The sequence below is a fragment of the Leptonychotes weddellii genome, chromosome 9 (assembly GCF_054177405.1).
Source record: "Leptonychotes weddellii isolate Sample4059 chromosome 9, ASM5417740v2, whole genome shotgun sequence".
Lineage (NCBI taxonomy): Eukaryota > Metazoa > Chordata > Mammalia > Carnivora > Phocidae > Leptonychotes > Leptonychotes weddellii.
This window is the reverse complement of record NC_138377.1, coordinates 64150331-64173650: the sequence shown is the minus strand read 5'-3', so window position 1 is coordinate 64173650 and position 23320 is coordinate 64150331. Positions and strand designations below refer to the sequence as shown.

Below are 23320 nucleotides of genomic sequence, written 5' to 3'. Positions count from 1 at the left end.
TGAGGGCTCCAAATCAGCTGACACTCCTCTCCCTTACCCCCTGTGTTTATTTTGCCACCAAACTGAAAGTTTTCCCTTCACAGGCCACTTGTCATCTTACCTCTCCACTCACGTCCCGCAGACCAGTTCAGACCTAAGTCACCACTTAGCTGATGCCGCAGCCTCCAACTTCCCCCTTCCTGCAGGGGACACCAGCTTGGAGGAGAGGGGCCTCCCAGATCAAACTCTTCCCTGTCATGTCGCTCTTATAAGCCTCCCTGGTTCATCTACTTGATCAAAACCAACACGCCTAGATCCTCAAGGATCTTACTGTCGCATCTGACAAACTTCAGTGCTGCCTTCAAGCCTTTCTGCCTCCTTGGACCTTCCTTCTCTTCAGTCTTGCCCATCATCCTCCTGAGAAGCCAAGAGCCCAAACAGGCATCTGCATTAGCAGGGAAGAAAGCAGGTACTGAGTGCGCGGGTACACGAACTCTGTTGTGCCGTTGATTTGCTAAAATCCCTCCTGGCCCTTGTTTGCACTTGCTACCTCCTTGACTTCCATCTTCTTTCTTTTCCTTTCTTTTTAATTTTAATTCCAGTATAGTTAACATACAGTATAGTTAACACATGTACAATTCTTTATCCATTTATCTATCGATGGATATCTAGCCATAGTTTGGCTATTGTAGATAAGGCTGCTATAAACACAGGGGGGCATGTATCCTTTTGAATTAGTGCTTTCATATTCTTTGGGTAAATACCCTGTAGTGGAATTACTGAATCATATAGTAGTTCTATTTTTATTTTTATTATTTTTTTAAAGATTTTATTTATTTATTTGACAGAGAGAGGGAACACAAGCAGGGGGGAGGGATAGAGGGAGAAGCAGACTCCCCACTGAGCAGGGAGCCCGATGTGGGACTCGATCCCAGGACCCTGGAATCATGACCTGAGCCGAAGGCAGACACTTAATGACTGAACCACCCAGGTGCCCCAGTAGTTCTATTTTTAATTTATTAAGGAACCGCCATACTGTTGTCCACAGAGGCTGCACCAGTTTGCATTCCCACCCACAGTGCACAGGGTTGCTTTTTCTCCACATTCTCTCTGACACCTGTTGTTTCTTGTATTTTTGATTTTAGCCATTCTGAGAGGTGTGAGGTGATATAACTCATTGTGGTTTTGATTTGCATTTCCTTGAGGATGAGTGATGTTGAGCATCTCTTCATGTGTCTCTTGGCTGCCGTCTGTATGCTTTCTTTGGAGAAATGTCTGTTCATGTCTTCTGTCCATTTTTTAATATTGGACTATTTGTTTTTCTGGTGTTGAGTTGTATAAGTTCTTTATATTTTTTGGATACTAACCCTTTATGAGATATGTCGTTTGCAAATATCTTCTCCCATTCAGTAGGTTGCCTTTTAGTTTTGTTGATGGTCCCCTTCACTATGCAGAAGCTTTTTATTTTGTTGTAGTCCCAATAGCTTATTTTTGCTTTTGTTTCCCTTGCCTCAGGAGACATATCTAGAAAAATGGTACAGCTGATGTCAGAGAAATTACCACCTGTGCTCTCTTTTAAGATTTTTATGGGTTTTTTTTAAAGATTTTATTTATTGATTTGACAGAGAGAGACACAGTGAGAGAGGGAACACAAGCACGGGGAGTGGTAGAGGGAGAAGCAGGCTTCCTGCTGAGCAGGGAGCCCGATGTGGGGCTCGATCCCAATACCCCGGGAACATGACCTGAGCCGAAGGCAGATGCTTAACGACTGAGCCACCCAGGCGCCCCGATTTTTATGGTTTTAAGTCTCACTTTCAGGTCCTTAATCTGCATTCAGTTTATTTTTATGTATGGTGTAAGAAAGTGGTCCAGATGCATTCTTTTGCATGTTGCTGTCCAGTTTTCCCACCACCATTTGTTGAAGAGACTGTCTCTTTCCCATTGCACAATTCTTGCCAACTTTGTTGAAGATTCATTGACCATATAGTTGTGCGTTTAATTCTGGGCTCTCTATTCTGTTCCATTGATCAGTGTGTATTTTGTAAATATTTATTTATTTATTTTAGGAGAGCGAGCACAAGTGGGAGGGGCAGAGAGAGAGGGAGAGAGACTCTCAAGCAGACCCTGCACTGAGCACAGAGCCAGATGTGGGGCTTGATCCCAGGACCCTGAGATCATGACCTGAGCCAAACCCGAGAGTCAGACACTCAACTGACACACCACCCAGGCGCCCCTCTCTGTGGCTATTTTCATGCCAGTACTATACAGTTTTTATTACTACAGCTATGACCTGAAGTCTGGAATTACGATGCCTCCAGCTTTGCTTTTCTTTCTCAGAATTGCTTTGGCTATTCGAGGTTTTTTTGTGGTTGCATACAAATTTTAGGATTGTTTGTTCTAGTTCTTTGAAAAATACGGTTGCTATTTTGATAGGGATTGCATTAAATCTGTAGATTGCTTTGGGTAGTATAGATGTTTTAACAATATTTGTTCATCCAGTTCATGAGCATGGAATGTCTTTCCATTTTTTTGTGTCATATTCAATTTCTTTCATCAGGGTTTTATAGTTTTTAGAGTACAGATCTTTTACCTCTTTGATTAAGTTTATTCCTAGGTATTTTATTATTTTGGGTACAATTGTAAATGGGATTGTTTTCTTAATTTCTCTTTCTGCTGCTTCATTATTAGTGTATAGAAATGCAATGGATTTCTGTACATTAATTTTGTATCCTGTGACCTTATTGAATTCATTGATCAGTTCTAGTAGTTTCTTGGTGGAGTTTTTAGGGTTTTCTATATATAGTATCATGTCATTTGCAAATAGTGAAAATTTTACTCCTTCCTTACCAGTTTGGATGCCTTTTATTCCTTTTTCTTGTCTGATTGCTGTAGCTAATACTTCTAGTACTATGTTGAATAAAAGTGGTGAGAGTGGACATCCTTACCTTGTTCTTGACCTTAGGGGAAAAGCTTTCAGTTTTTCCCCATTGAGAATGCTGTTAGCTTTGGGTTTTTCATATATGGCCTTTATAAGGTTGAGGTATGTTCCCTCTAAACCTGCGTTGTTGAGCGTTTTTATCATGAATGAATGTACTTCGTCAAATGTTTTTTTCTGCATTTATTGAAATGATCATATCTTTTTTATCCTTTCTCTTATTGATATGACGTATTGTGATTGATTTGCAAATATTGAACCACCCTTGCAACCCAGGAGTAAATCCCACTTGAACGTGATGAATGATTTTTTTAGTGTATTGTTGGATTCAGTTTGCTAGTATTTTGTTGAAGACTTTTGCATCTCTTCATCAGAACTACTGGCCTATAGTTTTCTTTTTTTGTGGGGTCTTTGTCTGGTTTTGGTATCAGGGCAGTGCTGGCCTCCTACAATGAATTTGGAAGCATTCCTTCCTCTTCTATTTTTTTTTTTTAAGATTTTATTTACTTATTTGACAGAGAGAGAGAACAAGCAGGGGGAGTGGGAGAGGGAGAAGCAGGCTCCCCACTGTGCAGGGAGCCCAACGTGGGGCTCCATTCCAGGACTCTGGGATCACGACCTGATCCGAAGGCAGACACTTAACCAACTGAGCCACCCAGGCACCCCTATTTTTTGGAATAGTTTGAAAAGAATAGGTATTAACTCCTTTTTTTTTTTTTAAGATTTTATTTATTTATTTGACAGAGAAAGACACAGCAAGAGAGGGAACACAAGCAGGGGGAGTGGGAGAGGGAGAGGGAGAAGCAGGCTTCCCGCGGAGCAGGGAGCCTGATGTGGGGCTCAATCCCAGGACCCTGGGATCATGACCTGAGCCAAAGGCGGCCGCTTAACGACTGAGCCACCCAGGCGCCCCTAACGCCTTTTTAAATGTTTGGTAGAACTCCCCTGTGAAGCCATCCAGTCCTGGACGTTTGGGAGTTTTTTGATCACAGATTCAATTCCACTGCTGCTAATCAGTCTGTGCAAATTTTCTATTTCTCTCTGATTCAGTTATGTTTCCAGGAATTTACCCATTTCTTCTAGGTTATCCAATTTGTTGGCATATAATTCTCCATAATATTCTTTGATAATCTTTTGTATTTCTGTGGTGTTGTTGTTTCTCCTCTTTCATTTCTGATTTTACTTGATTCCTCTTTTTTCTTATGAGTCTAGCTAAAGATTTATCAATTTTGTTGATCTTTTCAAAGAACCAGCTCCTAGTTTCATTGATCTATCTTTTTTTTAAAATTTAATTTTAGGGGCGCCTGGGTGGCTCAGTCGTTAAGTGTCTGCCTTCGGCTCGGGTCATGATCCCAGGGTCCTGGGATCGAGCCCCGCATCGGGCTCCCTGCTCGGCGGGAAGCCTGCTTCTCCCTCTCCCACTCCCCCTGCTTGTGTTCCCTCTCTCGCTGTGTCTCTCTCTGTCAAATAAATAAAAAATCTTTAAAAAAATAAAAAAATAAATAAAATTTAATTTTACTTTCTATTTCATTTATTTCTGCTCTAATCTTTATTACTTCCTTCCTCCTTTCCTTCCATTAGTTTTGGGTTTTGTTCTTCTTTTTCTAGCTCTAGCTTTAGGTGTAAGGTTTATTTGAGATTTTTCTTGAAGTAGGCCTGTATTGCTATCAGTCTCCCTCTTAGAACAGCTTTTGTTGTATCCCAACAATTTTGGACCGTTGTGGGTTTCTTTGTTTTGTTTTGTTTTTTTAATATTTTATTTATTTGTTTGTGAGAGAAAGAGCAAGCACAAGTAGGGGGAGTGGCAAGCAGAGGGAGAGGGAGGTAGAGGGAGAAGCCTGATAAGAAGGATCTTATCCTCCAGCTCCTTCCTGCTGAGCAAGGAGCCCAATCCGGGACTCGATCTCAGGACCCTGGGATCATGACCTGAGCCGAAGGCAGACGCTGAAACGACGGAGCCACCCAGGCGTCCCTGGACCATTGTGTTTTAATTTTCATTTGTCTCCGTGTATTCTTTGATATCCTTTTTGATTTCTTGGTTGACCCATTCATTGATTAGTAGCATGTTATTTAATCTCTATATATTTGTGATCTTTCCAGACTTTTTCTTGTGGTTGATTTCTAGTTTCATAGAGTTGTGGTTAGAAAAGATACTTCGATGCTTTTGAATTTGTTGAGACTGGTTTTGTGGCCTAGTATGTAATCTATTCTGGAGAATGTTCCATGTGCACGTGAAAAGAATGTGTATTCTGCTGTTTTAGGATGGAATGTTCTGAATATATCTATTAAATCCATCTGGTCCAATGTGTCATTCAAAGCCACTGTAAGGATACTGACTTTCTGTTTAGATGATCTGTCCATTGATGTGAGGGTTAAAGTCCCCTACTATTATTGTATTACTATTTATTACTTCCTTCATGTTTGTTATTAACTGCTTTATGTATTTGGGTGCTCCCATGTTGGGTGCATAAATATTTACAATTGTTTTATCTTCTTGTTGGATTGTTCCATTTATGATTATATAGTGTCCTCTTCCATTTTCTGTCATACCCCATATCCAATCCATCAGCAGATCCCATCATTATTCCTACAGAATCTATCCAGAATCTGACCAGTTTTCTCTGCTTCCACCACTAACACTTTGGAACAACCTACTGTCATCTGTCACATCTCTTTCTGCTTCCTTCTACATTTTTTCTACCTCCACTATTGTCCACCTTCTATCTATTCTGAACACAGTAGAGATCCTCTTAACGCATAAATCTTATTATGTCATTCCTCTGCTCAAAACCCTCCATTGGCTCTTGACTCATTCAGAGTAAAAGCCCAGATCCTTACAGTGACCTCCACAGTCCTTGTGATGTGGCTCTTATCCTCCTCTCTAACCTCACCCCTTACCATTCTTGCTCCAGGCTCCTTGAACCCACCACATTTCTGCCTCAGGACCTTTGTACTTGCTGGTTCTTTTGTGTAAAATATTCTTCCTTCGGGTAGGTGCGTTTTGCCTCCTCTCTTCAGAGGCTTCCCTGAGCACCGTACCTAGATAGCAGCCCTCACTACTCTCCATTCTCCTATGCTGCCTTGTTGTTCTCCTAGCACTGATCACCGCTTAACATATATTTTTTTAAAGATTTTATTTATTTATTTGACAGAGAGAGACACAGCGAGAGAGAGGGAACACAAGCAGGGGGAGTGGGAGAGGGAGAAGCAGGCTTTCCGCCGAGCAGGGAGCCCGATGCGGGCTCGATCCCAGGACCCTGGGATCATGACCTGAGCCGAAGGCAGACGCTTAACGACTGAGCCACCCAGGCACCCCTACCTATTTCTCTTTGTCTACTTACTTATCGTCTCTCCTTCCCTACTCCATGAGAACAGGGACTTGTTTTGTTCATTGCTCCATCTCCAGTGCCTAGAGTGCATGGCACATAGCAGGCATGTCGTAAATGCTGGTTGGACAGAGGGATGGATGAACAAATTATTATCTCCTACCCTAGGTTCTAAGTACCTTAAGGGTAGATGCCCCCACTTTATGATCTTTGTGCCCCAATATGCACTTGTAAACAGTGACAACATATGTACAGTGATTGAAACAGTTTGTATTATGTAGAAACTCATTTAGCCAAGCACAGTGGAATAGGTACTAGAAACACTAGAATTCAAGAGAGCAGAGTTCCCAACCAGGCTGTCATTAGGGAGCTTTGTGGTCTGGGAAAAACTGTCACATGGGCCTCTCTGTTTTCTCATCTGTAAAAGCAAGTCCTGTAAAGCTTACAAGGACTAGATTTTGAAATCTCTGTCAGCCTTGACTGTGGTTGTAAATTTGGGGTAATTGCATATTCATTTGACAAATGTTTAGTGTGCTAGTTTCCAGGAACTAGTTGAAAAAGAAAAAAAAAAAGATCTTAATCTTAAGAGCTAGTAGACTGAAGGAACAAAATAAAATAGGGTCAGCTCAGCTGCAGTAAGAGCTGTGTTAAAGGGGCAGAAGCATGCCCTGGGGTCAAGGCTGGGAAGGGCATTCTAGGCCAAACCCGGGGTTGTACAAAGGCAGGAGGCTTGGGGACCAAGAATTGTTTGGGCCAAATGGCTTTTGTATGTGGAGAGGTATGCCTTGCATCCCACAAAGCTGAGGTCTCTTTCAGCTGGGAGAACATTCACAATTGGAAAACAACCCTTCACAACTGGAAAACTTAGCCCACAGCCTAAGTTGTTCAAGTTTAGGAAATGACTGAGCATGTTTCCTGTGAGATCTGACTTCTTCCTCATCCATCTGCGGCCCCCAGGCCACCTCACACCGTCTCCACCTGCCCCCACCTGCCCAGCTGACGACAGGCCCAAGGCGGGGCACCGAGGCAGACCGATCTTTGGTACTTGGTGGGTTTCAGGGGAAAGGGCAAGGTCTAACCTCAGGTCAGGCGCCCAGAAACGGGCAGGGCAGTTGCCCCCGCCATGACCCGACCTTCTCTAGTGGTCGAAATGCCCTTGTTGCCAAGCTTGCTGCGGGGCGAGGCTGGGACTGGCTCCTCCCTCATTGGTCGGCAGAGAAGTGCCACCGAGGAACCCTTGTTACCAGAGGCAAGAACGAGAGCCCATTGGTCAGGACACCTCACAATGGCCCCCGCAACACGCGGGCTTCTTCTGATTGGTTCGCTGCCTGCCTCGGGAGACCCCTGTTGCCTCTACCCCAGGCGGGCTAGTTGGCGCCCTGGAACGGAGCGCTCCCCAGCCCATCCCTGTTCCCCATTGGCTGTTGTGGGGGCCGCCGCCATCTAATGACGAGGGAGGCGCCCAAACCCGGAGCGCGCGCCCCCTGCGGCCGGGTCTAGTGCCGCGGGGACTGCAGGTGCCCAAGCCGCGCGCAAGGCCCGGGAGCCCGGTACCTACCCCTGCGGAGGACCCCCCCGACCCCCAAGCGCTCTCCCCTCGGGACCTGGCCTGGGGCCCAGCCGGGGCCTGCCCTCGGGGAGCTCTGCCCCTCCAACCTGGAACCCGACCCGGAAGGCCCCAGTAAGTTCAAAGCAGCCACGCGGCGTGGGAACCCACTCCGGGCGGCGGAGAGGGGCGACCCAACTGCTTGCTGTGTGTGCAGTCCGCGCCTCCGGTTACTTCTCGCCCTAATTGTTTACCCACACCTGAGTGTTTATCCGTTCCTTTACCTGGCGTTCTGGGGCCGCGCCCAGCCCCGGCGCCGCCTCTCCGAGCCCTTCGCCCCGACGGGGACGAGGGTGAAAGCCCGGCGGGACAATGTTCTACTATCCCAACGTGCTTCAGCGCCACACCGGCTGCTTCGCCACCATCTGGTAAGGGCCGGGCCGTGCGCGCCGGGAGGGGCACCCAGGGGCCCCAGCCTGACGCTCCCCACCCCACCCCCTCCAGGCTGGCAGCGACCCGCGGCAGCCGGTTGGTGAAGCGGGAGTACCTGAAGGTGAACGTGGTGAAGACCTGGTAAGGCCGGGAAGGGGCGGAGCGGCCGGACCTGAGCGGGCAGGCGGAGGGGCGGGGGTGGGGGGGGCGGGGGCCGCTGGATGGCGTGGGCCAGGCTGTGGGCCTGTGCCTTGGCGCAGTGGTGATCAGGGCGCGTTGTCCCCCCAGTGAGGAGATCCTCGATTACGTGCTGGTCCGAGTTCAGCCCCCGATGCCCGGCCTGCCCCGGCCCCGCTTCTCCCTCTATCTGTCAGCCCAGCTGCAGATCGGCGTGATCCGTGTCTACTCTCAACAATGCCAGTACCTCGTAGGTAAGGCGGGGAAGGCTCGGAGATGGGGCAGAGCCGCGTGGCCCGTGGCGAGGGGAGGCATGCTCAGGACCTTGCCCTCCCTGCCCGCCCTGCCCGCAGAGGACATCCAGCACATCCTGGAGCGCCTGCACCGCGCCCAGCTGCAGATCCGCATTGATATGGTGGAGACTGAAGTGTGAGTGCCCACCCTGGGCCTGGGCCACTCAGCCTTCGGTGGGCATCCTCCCTGCTTGGCGTCAGCCCTCTGCCTCAGTGCTTGACAGCCCACATTCTCTGTCTCAGACCCAGCCTGCTGCTTCCTAACCGCCTGGCCATGATGGAGACCCTGGAAGATGCTCCAGACCCCTTTTTTGGGATGATGTCTGTGGATCCCGTACTTCCCAGCCCCCTCAATATCCCTCAGGTAGGGCTCATTCCCCACAGAAGCCTCCGGCTGATGAGCTGAGAGCGCAGGAGGGGAGCGCTGTGTCTGTGCGGGTCTGACACTGGGGCTAGGGAAGGCGGCCAGCCACAGCTCTCCCCTGCAGGAGTCCGTGCTGGGGGACTGTCATGGTGGACCCCTCCAGACAGAGCCATTCCACTTGTCTGTTCAAGGCCAACCTCGAGGCAGCTCTTGTCCCAACTTCTCTCCACACAGTTCTCACTGCCAAGGCCCTAAGCCAGGCCCTTGTCATCCCTTAGCCTTAGGTTTCCCTGCGCATGTCCTCCTTTATCCACGTCCTGACACGTCCACAGCTTTAGACAGTGCTGCTGCTTCTTTCAAAGACACCCCCGGTCCCCCACTGCACACAGCCCTCCATGCCCGTAATGGCTACCCTCGTTCTGTACTAGTTAAGTCCTACATACCCTTAGCAGACCTGGCTCAAATGTTACCCCTTTCTGAGAGGCTTTATCCTGGGCCAGAAGCAAATGTTGCTTTGGAACTGAGCACGTTGCTAGGGCCTTGTTTCACCCTTTGTGTTGCCTCTTGCTGGGGTCCTAGTCACACTGGTCTTCCTGTTAGACCATAGGCTCCCTAAGATCAAGAATCTTTTCTGTCCCCCCCAACACTTGACATAAGGGTGCAGTGCTTCCTGCACAGAAAAATGGACAAGGTCTAGATAACGGGGGCAGGGATGGGAGGAAAGGAGAGCAGATGGCAAGTGAGTTCACCGCACGCTGGTGTCACAAGGCCGCAGCGTGAAGGACTATTTTCGTCTGTTGTCTGAATAAGGTTGTGGAAGCGGGAAAACGGGCGGAGGATGAACCCTTCCTTTTGTCCCCAATCCCCAAAGATTCGACAGCTCCTAGAGGCTGCAAGCCCAGAGAGAGTTCTTGAGGAGGCCCCTCCTGAAGTCCCCATGGAGCCTAGGAAGCCTGGTGAGCAGACAGCCTCTTTCCTGGAAGAGGCCTAGGAAGGCCCAAGAACTGAAGGAATGACCATCTTTGAGCTTCTCTTAAGAGCCAGGCCCTGTGAGGGGCACTCTATTTGTGTCACCTCCTCCCTGCCTCACAAGAGTCCTCTGAGATCAGAATTCTTATCCCCATTCTCCAGAGGAGGAAAGTGAGGCCCGTAGTGGTTAAGCAACCTAGCCAGGTCAGTTTGCCCGTGACTGGCCAGGGCCTGACCAGAAGCAGGTTGACTTGATTCCAGAGTCCGTGCTTTCGCCTCACCACGTGGGTGTGGGAAGCTGGAAAGCAGCAGAGGGGCTCATGTGACTCTCCTGCCCCTCCAGAGAGGATCCCGGTCACGGTGCTGCCTCCAGAGGCCATCACCCTCAAGGAGGCGGAGCCCATCCGCATACTGCCAATCGAGGTGAGCTGTGCCCTCGCAGGAAAGCCTGAGGCCCGAGTCCTGCCTCTGGCGGCCCAGCCCAACTCACGTGCCCCCCCACCCCCGCCCGTCTGCCCCCAGAGTCCTGCCTTCTCGTCTCATTGCAGCGCTCCCTGCGCCTGGCGCCTGAGCGCCCCGTGGGCCTCCTAGAGCCCCTTGCCTTTTTCAGAACTGGAATTCCGTCCCCTCTCCTTACTCCTCCTCTCTTGCCAGGGTGAACTGGAGCTCCCAGAAGTCAGCCGCCGAGAGCTGGAGCTGCTGATTGCTGAGGAAGAAGAAGCTATCCTGTTAGAGGAACGGCCAGGCAGGCCTCTGCCGGCAGTGGAGGGTCAGCGCGCTGGCACGGGCAGGCTGGGCCTGGGCAGTGCCCCCGTCTCCTCTGTCCTGCGCTCTGAGCCCCGATCTTCTCTCTGCAGAGTTCAAGGAGGAGCTCCGGGCTCTGGAGGAGGAGAGAGGTGTACCCCCGCTCTCACCACCAGCTCTCGCACCGTAAGGGCAGGACCCCCTGGGCCAGGTAGGCAGCCAGTGCTGCGAGGGGTGGCCTCATTTCTCTTGCCCGTTTTCCCCTCAGGGTGGAACTGCCCGCAGAGCCACTTCCGGTCCCGGCCCCCGAGGAGGTGAAGCCAGTAGGCTGGGAGCCCGAGGCCCTGGTTACTGGTGAGCACCCATCGTGCCTGGGCCCTTCCTGGGGGTCCTTGCACAGCTACTGCAGTCAAGGGCCCCGTATTCCAACTTGCTGCAGGGAGGCCTTCTAGCTTCTTGCGTGGGTGGCTGCCAGGGCGAAGGGGGGGTGGCAGAGCCGGGACCTAGAGTGTTGTTGCAGAGGTGACCCCCCCGCCGGAGCTGCGCCTGCCAGCCCCGCCCAGCCCAGAGGTGAGTCGTGTCCCTGCCAAGCTTTCTCCTCCCCTTTGCCCTCCTCTCCCAGAGCTGCTCATCCGTCTTCAGTTTCCCCCAGCCCTGGGCCACTGCTAGCCTTCCCCGGGCCTTGGCACAAGTTGGTAAAAGGTGGCCTTGCCCACCCTCCATTTTATCCAGCCTGCACTCCCCGGATGGGCCCCCCCACCACCACGTGAGGTCAGAGCTGCACCTGGAGGCCCTGCCCAAGCTCTTTCCTGGGGTGCCTCTGGAGTGGGGACGTGGGGCCTGTTTTGCAGCCCACCAAGGTGACAGGAAAAGGAGTAATGTGTAGCCTTGCCCCCACGTCCCCTCCCCGATCAGAGGCTGCGGCCCCCAGTGCCCCCCTATCCCCGGGGTCCACCTGCTCGCCGCCGCCGCCGCCAGTTACTGTTCTGGGACAAGGAGACTCAGATCTCCCGGGAGAAATTCCAGGAACAACTGCAAACCAGAGCCCACTGCTGGGAGTGTGTGAGTGCAGCCCCAGGCTCTGCGGGCCACAGAGGGAGGCAGGGAGGGCCTGAGGCCACACGTGCTGGGCCGTCTAAACTCTGGGGAGGCACCGGGAACGATCCCCAAAGTGCACGTGCTCCAGGTTTGCACAGAGACAACTCTCCACTTTCCTTTAGTGACCCCACATAGCACATGGCTGGGCACCCCCTGGCAGTGGGCGGGGCCAGGCAGGGGCGGGAGCCTGAGAGTTGGGGCGGTCGGAGACCTTGGAACAAAGCATTGCAAATAAGTAGAGAAGGAGCAGGGAGGAGTGCCTCCCTCCTAACTGGGCTTCTGCCCCCCCCCCCCCCGCAGCCAAAGGTGCAGCCTCCCGAGAGGACCACCAGGAGCCCCACGGAGCTATTCCGAACCCCAACTCAACGTAAGGAGTGGTGGGAGTTGGCATGTGGGGTCTTCTGAACCCATAGTCCTCCATCTTGGTGTTCCTCACACGTCCAACCCCACCCCTGCCGCCCCTCCCTCCCCAGCTGGCTGGCTCCCCCCAGAACTGCTGGCCCTGTGGACCCACTGTGCCCAGCCACCCCCAGAAGCACTCAGGCGAAGGCCACCCCCGGAGCCTGAGAGGGAGGTGGCAGCTGAGGAGGAAAGGATGGAAACTCTCAGCGATATCGAGGTAACTGCACCCCCTTCCTCCTCCCTCGGGGGCCGGCGCGCTTTGCCTGAGCTCCGGCAGGCTGCCTGCTGCCCACCTGGGCCTGTGCTGCCACGTCCCGTCCCCGAGCGTGGGCCGGGGCAGCCCGGGACCGCGTCACCCCGCCCCGGGTGCTTCTGTGGCGCTCAGGGCCTTAGTTCTCACTCTCCCTTCCCCAGGTCCTGAGAGAGGCCCGGGAGCCCAGCGGGCCCCTAGTGCTGTCTTTAGGTAGGCCCCTGGAGAAGGGAGAGGGCCCCCACCGCCCCAGGGCCCGGCTACCCTAACTGCTGCCCGTGTTTACTAGAGGAAGCAGTTCACATAAGGAAGCCCAGACCCCTTCGGTTCTCCTCCCGGGGTCCCTCTTAAAAGTCACTGCACAGCGGCGGCATCTAGTTTGACCGGTCGGGGGGGGGGGGGGGGCGGGGACCCAAGGTCCCGACCGCTCCGATCTAAGTGGGCGCACTCGGGCCCTTCGCCTCCCCCCAACAGAGCTCTCTCTTGAGGCGGCCGAGGAAGAGAAGACCCGCATCAGCCTCCTCCCGCCAGAAGAACGGTGGTAAGCCGCCAGCCCGGGTGCACTTGGGCCGTGGCCCCCGTCGGTGTCGCAGCCGCCCCCTTCCCTGCTCGCCCTGACTCCTGCGTCCTCCTAGGGCCTGGGCTGAGGCTGAGCAGCCGGAGCTCCCTGCGCTGCCTGCGGTGCCCGAGGTCCCGGAGCTGCCCCCGGGGCTGCCCCCGGAGCTCGAGCTGCTGTCGCCGGAGGCCGTGTACAGGTGCCGGGGGAAGGCCGCCGCGGTGGGGTGGGCGCAGGCTGGGGCTCCGGCTGACCGCGCGCGACCCCCACAGGGCAGTGGCCCAGGAGCTGCAGGCCAACAGGGAGGCCGACTTCGGCAGCCTGGTGTCCCCCGTCAGCCCTCGCCGGATGGCCGCCCGGGTCTTCTACCTGCTCCTGGGTGAGTGTGGGCACGGGTGGGCACGGGTGGGGGGCGAGGCCCCAGGCCGGAGGCCACCACAGGGCCTCCCCCCGACTGGCCCCGTCCTCTTCTCTTGACCAGTGCTTGCAGCGCAACAGATCCTCCGCCTGGAACAAGAGAAGCCGTACGGGCGCATCCTGATCCTGCAGGGGCCCCGATTCCACCGCGGTTAGCCCTCACAGAGCGGCCCGGGAGCTGGCTCCATTAAACCCCGTCTTGCCTGCCTCGATTCCGAACATGTATCTCTATGCTTCTGGCTCTCAGAGCTACCGTTCAAGCAGAGACTGAACCGCCTTTATTAGGGTAGGATGTCAAGACTTCATTTGCGCTGTCCCACAGTGTAACAGATCCAGCCCCAGAGACCCCCGTAAGGCAGCAAGCGGGACTGAGACTCCAAGTGGGTATGAGGCCCAGAATCTTTGGTAAGGTGCAAGCTGAAACTGGGGTGAGAGGCGCTCTTGGGGCCTGGGCAGGCTCTGCTCTCTCTGGCCCGGCTGCAGCCGCCAGTCTAGGTGAGGCCCAGGGCGGCCTGGAGTTCCTGAGCTTTGTCACCAGGCAGTGAGCCCAGGGCCGAGTGGAAGCTGTCGGTGTGCTGTCTGGCCAGGAACGTCAGGAGCTGCAGCAGTGTGGCCTCGGTGTCTGGGTGGAGAGCGGAGAAGGAGAGATCGGGGAGGACTGACCCCCAAAATCCCTAGCTAGCTGCCCCCACCTGCCCCTGGCCCTGCCCACGACCGCCACCCTCACCTGGTGGGATCTTGTTCTCGGCCAGAATGAGGCTGCAGATGCGCAGGAGCTCAGGAGCCACGTCTACAACCTGCGGGGGGAGAAACGGCTGACTCAGGCCTGCCAGCACCCCGGGGCCCCAGGATTAAGGACAGGCAGGGTCTCCCACCGGGGACATTTTACGCGTGATACTGTTTCACATCCAAGACCGCTAGGAGACCCAAGAAGGACCCATGAAACATGGTGGGAATCATTTTTTTTTGAAGGAGACAGAACTTAAAACCAAAAGAAGCCCAGACACTCGGGAGGTCCACCGACACAACGGTCTGTAAAGGTGCGGGACAGAGGCGGACGACACGGGAGCGTGGGTACCCGGGTCCAAACCTAGCCAGTTGGCGCAGACAAGTCTCATTCAGAAAGCAGAGCTGCTCTGAGTGGAAGAGAAGTCGGGGCGGGGGGGGGCCGTGGAACACAGTGTGAAGGAGCCCGGCTGTAGGAAGTCAGCCCAGGGAAGCTCTGGCTTCTGGCCCACACCAGAGGGTGCACGTGGCCAGGGAGGACGGGGCTCCCTAGGGGAAAAAACGCTTCATGGTGAGAGGGGCCCGCCCTCTGCCGTGACAGGCCCGGCCGCCGAGCCTCGCAGACCAATGACACACGAGTGTCCGCGGGCAGTTTCAGCTGTGACTCTGCGTCAGTTATGAGGGGGGCCAAGCTTGCCTCTGAGCGGAGCGTCAAGCTCCCCTCCGAGTTACCTGGTCAGGGCTGCTCTGGTACAGGAAGCTGAAGAGGTGCCCTATGGTGACCCACTCCTCCAAGTCCTCCTTCAGCGGCAGGGCATGCAGGAGGGCGGCCAGCACCTGGACGCAGAGACGCCTCAGGCTCCTTGTTCTGTCCCCTTGCCCGCACCCCCCCCTCCGGCAGGCAGCTTCTAGACCCTGCCCCCTGCCTCACCTGGGGCTCCGGTTTCCTCGTGGGACTGGCCATCAGCAGGCGGGCCAACGCCCCACAGATGTTGTCACGGACACGACCGTGGTGCTCCCGTGCCAGGAGGGGCAACAGAAGCCCCAGCAGCTTGGGGAAGTATCTGGTTCCACAGTCAAGGAACAGGCCCACGGACAGCCACCTCCCATCCTCGAGCCCCAGGGATACTCTGCCCCCGCCCCCGGCCCCCAGCCACCCGCTGCGGATACTCCTGAGCAGGGCGGCCCCCGTGCTCGGCCAGCACGCCCAGCCCAAAGACGGCATTGCTCCGCACCTCGGGGTCGGCCTCCCGGGCGGCGCTCACCAGCACGGGGAGCAGCCGAGACACGAACTGCGCTGAGGCACCACGCAGGCCCTGAATGCACTCTGCCAGCGTCCCCACGGCAAAGGACTTCTCGGCCACTGTGCAGCCCTGTTTCTGGTGGGGGGAGGACCGCAGGTCCAGCTGGGGCTGGGAACGCGGCGGCGGGGGCGCGCACAGGGCGCATGGGCAGGACGGGGCTCGAGGCCAGGGCGCGGGGCACTCACCGTCTTGCACAGCAGCAGTGGCAAGAAGCTGGCAAAGAAGGGGGCAAAGGCGTCTCCCCCCGCCGCGGCGGCCAGGGCAGGGATGGCGTCCCCGGCGTGCTCTAGCAACATGGCGTCATATTCGGCCTGCGGGGCCGGGTCAGGGGCTAGAGCACCGCGGCTAGCCCTGCCACTGCCACGGGGGTCCCCAGGGCTCGTCCTGGGCTGACCGGGCTGCCCCTTCCAGGCTGGGCTCGTGTGAGGCCCAGCTTTTTCTCCCGGTGCGCCTACTCTCCGCTCTGGATCCCAGCCCCCGGGACCCCCACCCGCAGAATGCCTTTCCTGAACTCCCGCTGCCTTCGTGGGAGCAGGGACGCACCATTCTGAGCCATCACCAACCTTCTAGCAGCCCTGGCACCCCCTGGCCAAGCCCAGGTACACTGCCCACCCCCGCCCTGCAGACAACCCCCCCCCCCCGGCAGCCTGGCCGCACAGCGCGTCCGCGGCTCTCACCTGCTCCTCCTCCTCGTCGTCGTCGCCATCAGCGTCCTGACACGCTGTCTGCAGGAGGGGAGTTCAGCTCAGCCTGGGCTCTCCCGCCCCTTCTCTCCGCGCCGGCCCCTCGCCCCGCAGCCCGCCCACCCGCTCACCTGCCGCTGCAGCACGGCCTTGAGCACGCCGCAGAGCTCGGCGAGACGCCCAGGGGGCTGCAGCGCGAGGGGCCCGCAACCACGCAGCACCCCCGTCAGCGCCTCGAGCACGGCCATCACCACCTGGCGCTCCCGCTCCCCGCTCACCGCCTGCATGTAGGACGGCACCACCCGGGCCAGGGCGGCCTGCAGAGCTGGGGGCATCGTTGGCTGAGGCCCCAGTCAGGCCCTGGCCCCCACCCCCCACCCCTGCCCCAGCACCGTCCCCGGCTTCTGGAGGCCCCGGCCTCCCCTGCTCACCCGTGGTGCTGGATCCCGAGGGGCAGCTCTGACAGGCCTTGTGCAGTGCACAGCAGAACTGCCCCAGGGCCTCGTGGGCCGCCTTCCGCACGTTCGGGTGAGGGCACTGCGGGACGAGGACGGGCGGGACGGGCCTGTCATGTTCCCGGCCAGCGCAGGGCCCCGCACAGCCCACCCGCTCCGTCCACCTGGCCCTCTCACCTCCAGCAGCTTGAATACTTCTTCGAAGACACTCTCCATGTACGGGAGGAAAGCCACACTGTGGACAGACACACAGCCGTGGGGAAGGAGCTCCCAGGCGGGGTTCCCAGGGCCAGGAAAGGGCCGAGGCTCACCTGCTGTTCACAGAGATCTCCCCCAGAGCAGCACAGGCATCTTCCTTCTCGTCGAAGAAGGCGTTCTCCACGCTGTACCTACAGTAATGGGGGGAGGCACCAGCGGGGGTGGGTCCGGCACGGGGCCCTTGCCCAAAGCCGGGGTTCCTCGGACCAGAACGGCACCCCTCCGCACCCTGAGATCTCGGAGTCGTCCTCCTCTTCCTCATCCTTGTCCATGAGCTCCTCCTCTTCCTCCTCTTCACTCTCGTCGTCAAACAGAAGGAAGGAGATGGTTCCGTCGTACTGAGGCTGGCCAGACGAGACACAGCAGGGACCCTGGCTCAGCCGCGCCCAGGTCTCGATGCTGCCCCAGGGCTGCCCTTCCCCAACCGACCCAGCCCACCCACTCTCCGCTCACCACAATGCCCTCAGTGGAGCGCAGGGACAGCAGCATGAGTGTGGTGATTTGTGGCAGGTGGGGCGCCAGGCCCTCACCCATGAGCCCCGATAAGGCTGCGAACAGGCTGTACCTGGGGGAGGCAGGTGGAAGCCGTACAGTCCCGGCTGCCGGAGCCAGACAGAACGGGGGAGCCCGGGGCAACCCACGGTCTGGAACCAGAGGACCGGGTTCCAGGCTCAGGGCTGGGGGTCCAGTGGGTGGGCAGGAGGCGCGGGGCGGGGTGGGAGCTCACTCACGTGCAGCGCCGCAAGTCAGGGTCGTCTACCTGGTCACACAGGCCCAGCCCCAGCTGGCAGCACTCCTCAGCCAGGGGCCTCATGGGCTCCCCCACTGCTCGAGCCAGCAACCCCAGCGTCTCTGTGGGGGCAAGCGCTGGGTTAATGCTAGGATGCGACGAGGAGCCAGAGGGGCGCAAGGCCAAACCGTGGGGAACCGAAGACGGCAGCTGGGGGGCAATTCAGCAATCCCACTTTGCTGAGAAGATAGCTGTGCTGCCCTGGGGGAGAGCTCCATGAACACCTCGGCCCTTCCCCGGCCCTGGGAACCCTGCCTGAGCCCCTGACGCACCCAGGCTCTGGATCTGCACAGGCTGGAGGTCCTCGCGGCCTGGCAGCAGGAATCCCCGCAGGTGCTCCATGATGGTGGGGAAGTAGGGCAGCAGGGAGGCCTGGGCAGCTGTGGCTGGGAGACGGAAGGACAGGGACTCAGAGCTGGAGTGGGGACCACCGGGACCACCTGCCCCAGGCTACCTGGGGAAACCCGGGACCCTGCCTCCTTCTCCTCACCAATGGCCCCCAGGGCGCTCACGGCCAGCTCCTTGGCCCGGGGGCTGCTGGGATTCCGCAGAGGCTGCAGCATACACTCCATCAGCTCCGGAAGGTAGGGCTGCACCTTGGGCCCTGTGGGAAAGGGCAAGCCTCTAACACCCAGTCCAGGTGCTCCCACATTCTGGGGGGGCCCTCCCTGCCTCCAGGCTGACCTCTAACATCCAGCCCAGGGCTCCCTGGGGGCCTGCCACACTCCTCTCCACCGCAGACAGCGGTTCAGGGGGTTGCATGTCCCACCCCCTTCATCCAAAGTGACAGCTCTGTCCCCTCCGTCGCACGCCCAAGGGCCATCACCTACCTAGGTTCTCCACGAAATTCTCCAGAGCATAGCAGGCCTTGGCGAGGTGGTTTGTGTGCCCGGGAGGCACCGACTTCAGGTAGGCGAGAAGCAGTGGCATCACCTCCCCTGAATAGTTGCTGATGTGGGGCTGGGGGAGGGGGAGAGGGGGCCCGAGTCAGCCCTCGGCGGTGGCAGGGACTGCTGAAGACATGAAGCTGAGGGGAAGCCGGCCCCGGCGATGGGTGGGGACTCTGCAACGGGGCCGCCCACGCTCAGCCCCACTGACCTGGAGGTTCTCTGAGAACTGGCCCAGGGCAAAGAGTGCCGCGTTGCGAACGACTTGTGCCGGGTCCTCCAGGCCCTTGCACACAATCTGCAGCAGCAGGGGCAGCAGCCTGCGGGGTAGGGCGGGCAGAAGCAGAGGATGCCGTCTGAGGGGCGGGGCCAGAAAGCCCTAGGCTGAGCCCTTCTCCTCTTTCCCCCGGGGAAACCAGGGAAATGTCACCAGACAGTAGGCACCACCCCCTGGTCTCTATAGCTGAGGTGGCCATTTCAGTTATCTTCCAAACTGGGGCACTTGAGAGTGAGGGCAAACACTTCCGCTAATTAAGCTCCAACAGCAAGCAGAGACCCGGACCGTCATGGGCCGTGTAGTAGTCCTCCCCACGGCCCACCCTCACTCTAGGACAAAGACACCTCTGTCTGATGTGGTCACCAGCTCCGTCGGACAGCACGGCCAGCACCAGGAGCCCAGCCTTGCGCTGGTACGGTCTCTCACTCCGCAAGGCCTCTTCCAGCATAGGCATCTAGGGGAACGGATGGTACTCTCCTGAAACCCTGGTCCAAGTCTGCCCATTCCTGCGGCAACCGGCCCTCCACACCTGCCATGGCCCAAACATCCTCAGCGGCGGGAGACTAGGCACACCGGGGGAGAGGGGCACCAGGAGGACAGAGCCACACTTACCAGCAGGGGACAGAGCTTCTCGGGGGGCAAATGTAGTGCCAGCATGTCCACAACCTGAAAAACGACAGGAAGACTTTGCTGGACTCCATCTCTGCCCCACAGCGACCAAGCCCCTGCCCCCGCCCATTGCACATCCCACCTGTACAGCAAAGTGCTTGGGAGTCTCTCCCACCAGCCCAATCTCCGGCTCTTCCTCTTCTGAATCCTGGTCCTCAGGATCCAGCTGGCCCAGGGCAGGCTCGGCAGCCATAATGGGGAAAAGGGTGTGTAGTAAGGGTGGTAGGAGACGATTCTTCAGTAAGGCCTTGAGAGGGAAGGTGGAACCGTGTCCCTGAGAATCTATTCCCGAGATGGACTCACATTAAAAATTCCAGCCTTGGGCACCTGGGTGGCTCAGTAGGTTAGACATCCGACTCTTGATTTCCACTTAGGTGATGATCTCAGGGTCGTGGGATCGAGCCCCGCATCGGGCTCCATACTCAGTGGGGAACCTGCTCGAGATTCTCTCTCCCTCTCCCTCTGTCCCTCCCCCTGCTAGTTGTGCACAGCTCTCTCTCTAAAATATATAAATAAGTCTTTAAAAAAAAAAAATTCCAGTCTCCTAGGCCACAGAGGGTCTAGCAGGAGATTCCCAAACTCCCAGCCAGGAACTAGGGTGAGGCCAGATCAAGTTTTGAATACTTAAAGATACCCCTGAGATGAACAGAATGTCCCAAGAGTGAGGCGAAGGATGGAAATGGGGGTGCAGTAATGTGCATCAGAGAGTACTCACCTTGCTCTTGACTTTGACCAAGAAAGTGAGGCAGCAGAGAATCCGTACACGTATCGCATCACCCAGAGCCACATTTCTAGCCACCTGCCCAGAGACTAACCTGAATCAGAAACAGGCAAGGAAACTCCCAGCAAAACCAACAGCAGAGGCCGTGCCCATCCCCGGCTCACCTCTAGGCAGAATGTGAGAACCTCAGAGAGGTAGGAGGTGATGATGGGCACCTCTGACTCCAGCAATTCATCCAGGGCCTCCACAGCCTCACAGGCCTTTGCCTGTCGGACAAACAAGTCATAGGGTTACCGTGCTCTTCTTCAGTGAACGAGGCCGTGGGCTCCTATGCCCTCCTCACAACAGAGCTCTTGCCCGAATGTTGTCCTCACCTCATCTATAGGGATCAGAGTCTGCACGGCCACAATGAGCTTGGGCACCAACATCCGTGCGAGAGGCTGGAGGGGAAAAAGCATAATGCATGCTCACTCATCTCAGGCCCCAGAAGCTGGCAGCTTCCTCAAAGCCTGGACATAGGAGGAGCCTGGGTACAGCCACCCACAGTATCTCCTCTCAAGTGCTCGGGACGACAAATGGGAGAGAGTCTGAGGTAGTTCTGCATCGTGCAGGGGTGAGGACACGGAAGGCCCAAGGACAGGGAGCCAGGGCAGGTGAGGACCCATGTCTCACCACGTCATCAGTGCTCAGGTAAGGGGCCGTGGTGGTCAGAGTGCGCAGGGAGTAGAAGAGGAGCCCCGGAGACCCCACCTCGCCAAGGGTCTCATTCAGAAGCCGAAGAAGCTCCTGGTAGTGGGGTTGGAAGGCCTCAGGCTGGGAGGTCACCACCACACTTAGCAGCAAAAGCCCCATCTGTCCAGGTGTAGGGGATGGGAAAGAAGAGCTTATATGGTCTCTCCAGCCTCTCGGTTGCTCCCCTTCCTCCCTCCCTCCCACCCACCATGTGCTAGTACCTCTCTCTCTGCGATGTGGAGGCTGTGGGTACTGTGCTGAAGAAGCTGCATGAGCTGAGGCCAGGCCTCCAGGCCTTCCTTTCGAAAAATGGTGGCTGAGAGCTGGGCCAGGCTAAGCCTCACAGAGTGCCTGCGAACAGGAGAGATTGCCCCCCACTCCCAATCACCCTCCAACACCCTTCCCAGCACATGCTGGGCCTGCCTCCATGGGGTGGCCAGGACAGAAACCTCCGAGTGTGGGCAGAGGGTCTGCCAAGTTGGGACACATAAGACGGTGGCTCACAGGGAGCAGCAAGCTGGGTGTGTAATCTGATGAGCCTGGCCTCACGCAGACTGAATTTCGGTTCCACTTTTCTGATTCGGGTTTGGCAGACCACCACAGCCCATTCTCATGAAATTTAGCCTTCAACACAGTCTTAGAATTCTTGCTCCCCCTTGGTCTAGAACTGACATCATTCTCCCTCCCCGGCCCTGTCCGGAGCTGAAAAGCAAGGCAGAAACCCAGAGGGTCTCAGTCACAATCCCAAGAGGAGGCAGGGAGGCACTTACTCGGTCTCTCTCTGAAGGGCGGTCAGGACCAGGGACTTGAGGCTGGAACACAGGTGGCAGGTGTGGGTACTTGGCCCGCCCCGGAGCCGCCTCCGCCGGGCCCCGCCCCGCCCCTGGCCCCGCCCACCTCTCCCGATGTTCAGCCGCCAGCCGTCGCCAGCGGGTGCTCAGTCGTCTGCGGGTCAGCACGGCCGCGAACTGGCGGATCTGGGACGAGGAAGCACGCATATGAGGGTCCCGGCAGGAAGGTGCTGGGCGGGGCGCAGGGGACAAGCTGGGGCTAGACCGGTGGCGTACTATGGGACGCTCCGCGGGAAGGGGCAGGCGCCTCACCTGAGGGTTGGCCGCCGAGGCGAGCAGGTTGCAGAGGGCGGGCAGGGCGGCCGGGTCCCGAAGAGCGGTCTGGAGCTGCTCGGTGGCCTGGGAGGAGTCCCGGGGTCAGAGTCAGGCCTTTCCCACTACCTCCCGCTCGCCCCGGCCGGGTCCCCCCTGTCCCGTACCCGGCGGATGCGCTCGGTGTCTGGCAGCAGCAGCTCCCGCAGGATCTGCTCCAGCCCGGCGGGCTCCATGGCAGCAGCCGAGCCGCCGCTACTGGGTCGGGAGGGGGGAAGGGCTGCACGTGGAGGCCCTGAAACCCGCTTCCGGCGGAAAGGGCGGTGCTCCGCGCCCCGCCCGTCGCCAGGGTGATTCAACTCGCTTCCCACACGGAGCTGCGGCTTCGCCACTTCCGTCGGCCTGCGCGCCCGCCGAGCCGCGGAAACAGGGCCCCGGCAAGGCAGGTTCCCCCGGCCGAGAGTTCCCAAGCTCCGAGGAGAACTCGCGTTCCGTGCGTTCCGCCGCCGACCCGGCTTTCTAAGGGACAGTGCCCTTAACGGCAGGGCTCGAGTTCCTATATTCAGACCAAACCCTCCAACTACAGGATCCTTTTTTCTTAATAAATTTTATTTTGATAATTGTAAAAAGGAAAATCAGGACCCAAACTAAAGGCAACTTAAAAAGTTCAAATATATACTCCTTATAGAATAGAGATTTGTAATTTCCAGGCCCTCCGGGGGAAGGGAGGCCCCAAGGGCAAAGGGGAAAGCAGCAAGGCCATCACACAATTCAATCAGAAGAGACGTTGGTGAGAGAGCTCAATGGGCCTCTGGATGTGAAGAATGGGAGAGAAGAGCAATGGTTTTGCCACCCAAAACTCAGTCCATCTTGAGGTTAACATAGATGTAACGGATGAACTTTAGGGAAGAAAAAAAAGAGATGGTACCTAGCATGAGGAAGAAGACGTAACCTGTGAGTAAGGAGTAGCCAAAAAACTCTACTGTCTGTACGGCCCCTGACATGTTGGAGCGCCGGGCATAGTAGAAAACGGAGTAGAGGAAGATGAAGAGCCCAGTGGAGCCAACACTCAGCACAGACCGCCACCACCAGCGGTAATCCTCCCCAGACAGCTGGAAGTAGGTGAGCGCAATGGAGATGCACGCCCCCACGCTCAGCAGGATGGCGAAGACAAAGAAGAGGATGCCGTACAGAGTGTACTGTTCCCGACCCCAGACTGTGGCAAAG

General features: G+C 56.8%; 2 protein-coding genes across 5 annotated transcripts; one reads left to right on the top strand and one right to left on the bottom strand.

Moving 5' to 3' along the window:
• Nucleotides 1-6155: 6155 nt before the first annotated feature.
• On the top strand, nucleotides 6156-13700 carry REC8 (REC8 meiotic recombination protein). Of its 2 annotated transcripts, XM_081830696.1 has the most exons (19): nucleotides 6157-8214; nucleotides 8291-8359; nucleotides 8507-8649; nucleotides 8749-8824; nucleotides 8932-9052; nucleotides 9924-10008; nucleotides 10365-10444; nucleotides 10676-10790; nucleotides 10879-10951; nucleotides 11034-11119; nucleotides 11286-11335; nucleotides 11681-11827; nucleotides 12164-12230; nucleotides 12337-12482; nucleotides 12680-12728; nucleotides 12990-13056; nucleotides 13151-13270; nucleotides 13344-13450; nucleotides 13553-13700. In XM_081830696.1, the coding sequence occupies exons 1-19, from the start codon at nucleotides 8159-8161 to the stop codon at nucleotides 13642-13644; spliced, it is 1749 nt and encodes a 582-aa protein (XP_081686822.1). In that variant the 5' UTR covers nucleotides 6157-8158; the 3' UTR covers nucleotides 13645-13700. The 2 variants fall into 2 exon arrangements, with proteins under 2 accessions (XP_081686823.1, XP_081686822.1); XM_081830697.1 differs by lacking the exon at nucleotides 12680-12728 and having other exon boundaries at nucleotides 6156-8214.
• A 38-nt stretch (nucleotides 13701-13738) lies between these two features.
• IPO4 (importin 4) lies at nucleotides 13739-22418 on the bottom strand. Of its 3 annotated transcripts, none has more exons than XM_081830693.1 (30): nucleotides 22261-22418; nucleotides 22094-22180; nucleotides 21888-21967; nucleotides 21761-21802; nucleotides 21212-21341; nucleotides 20931-21110; nucleotides 20633-20698; nucleotides 20423-20524; nucleotides 20253-20336; nucleotides 19620-19784; nucleotides 19481-19534; nucleotides 19213-19322; nucleotides 18803-18911; nucleotides 18535-18664; nucleotides 18195-18308; nucleotides 17977-18090; nucleotides 17646-17766; nucleotides 17368-17479; nucleotides 17143-17285; nucleotides 16968-17045; nucleotides 16834-16891; nucleotides 16633-16738; nucleotides 16333-16526; nucleotides 16196-16243; nucleotides 15704-15829; nucleotides 15385-15593; nucleotides 15146-15278; nucleotides 14947-15051; nucleotides 14216-14285; nucleotides 13739-14110 (listed from the first exon to the last, which is right to left on the bottom strand). In XM_081830693.1, exons 1-30 carry the CDS (start codon nucleotides 22327-22329, stop codon nucleotides 13980-13982), a joined length of 3270 nt encoding a protein of 1089 aa, XP_081686819.1. In that variant the 5' UTR covers nucleotides 22330-22418; the 3' UTR covers nucleotides 13739-13979. The 3 variants fall into 3 exon arrangements, with proteins under 3 accessions (XP_081686819.1, XP_081686820.1, XP_006739632.2); XM_081830694.1 differs by having other exon boundaries at nucleotides 15385-15587; XM_006739569.3 differs by having other exon boundaries at nucleotides 17143-17258; nucleotides 22261-22344.
• Nucleotides 22419-23320: the final 902 nt, after the last annotated feature.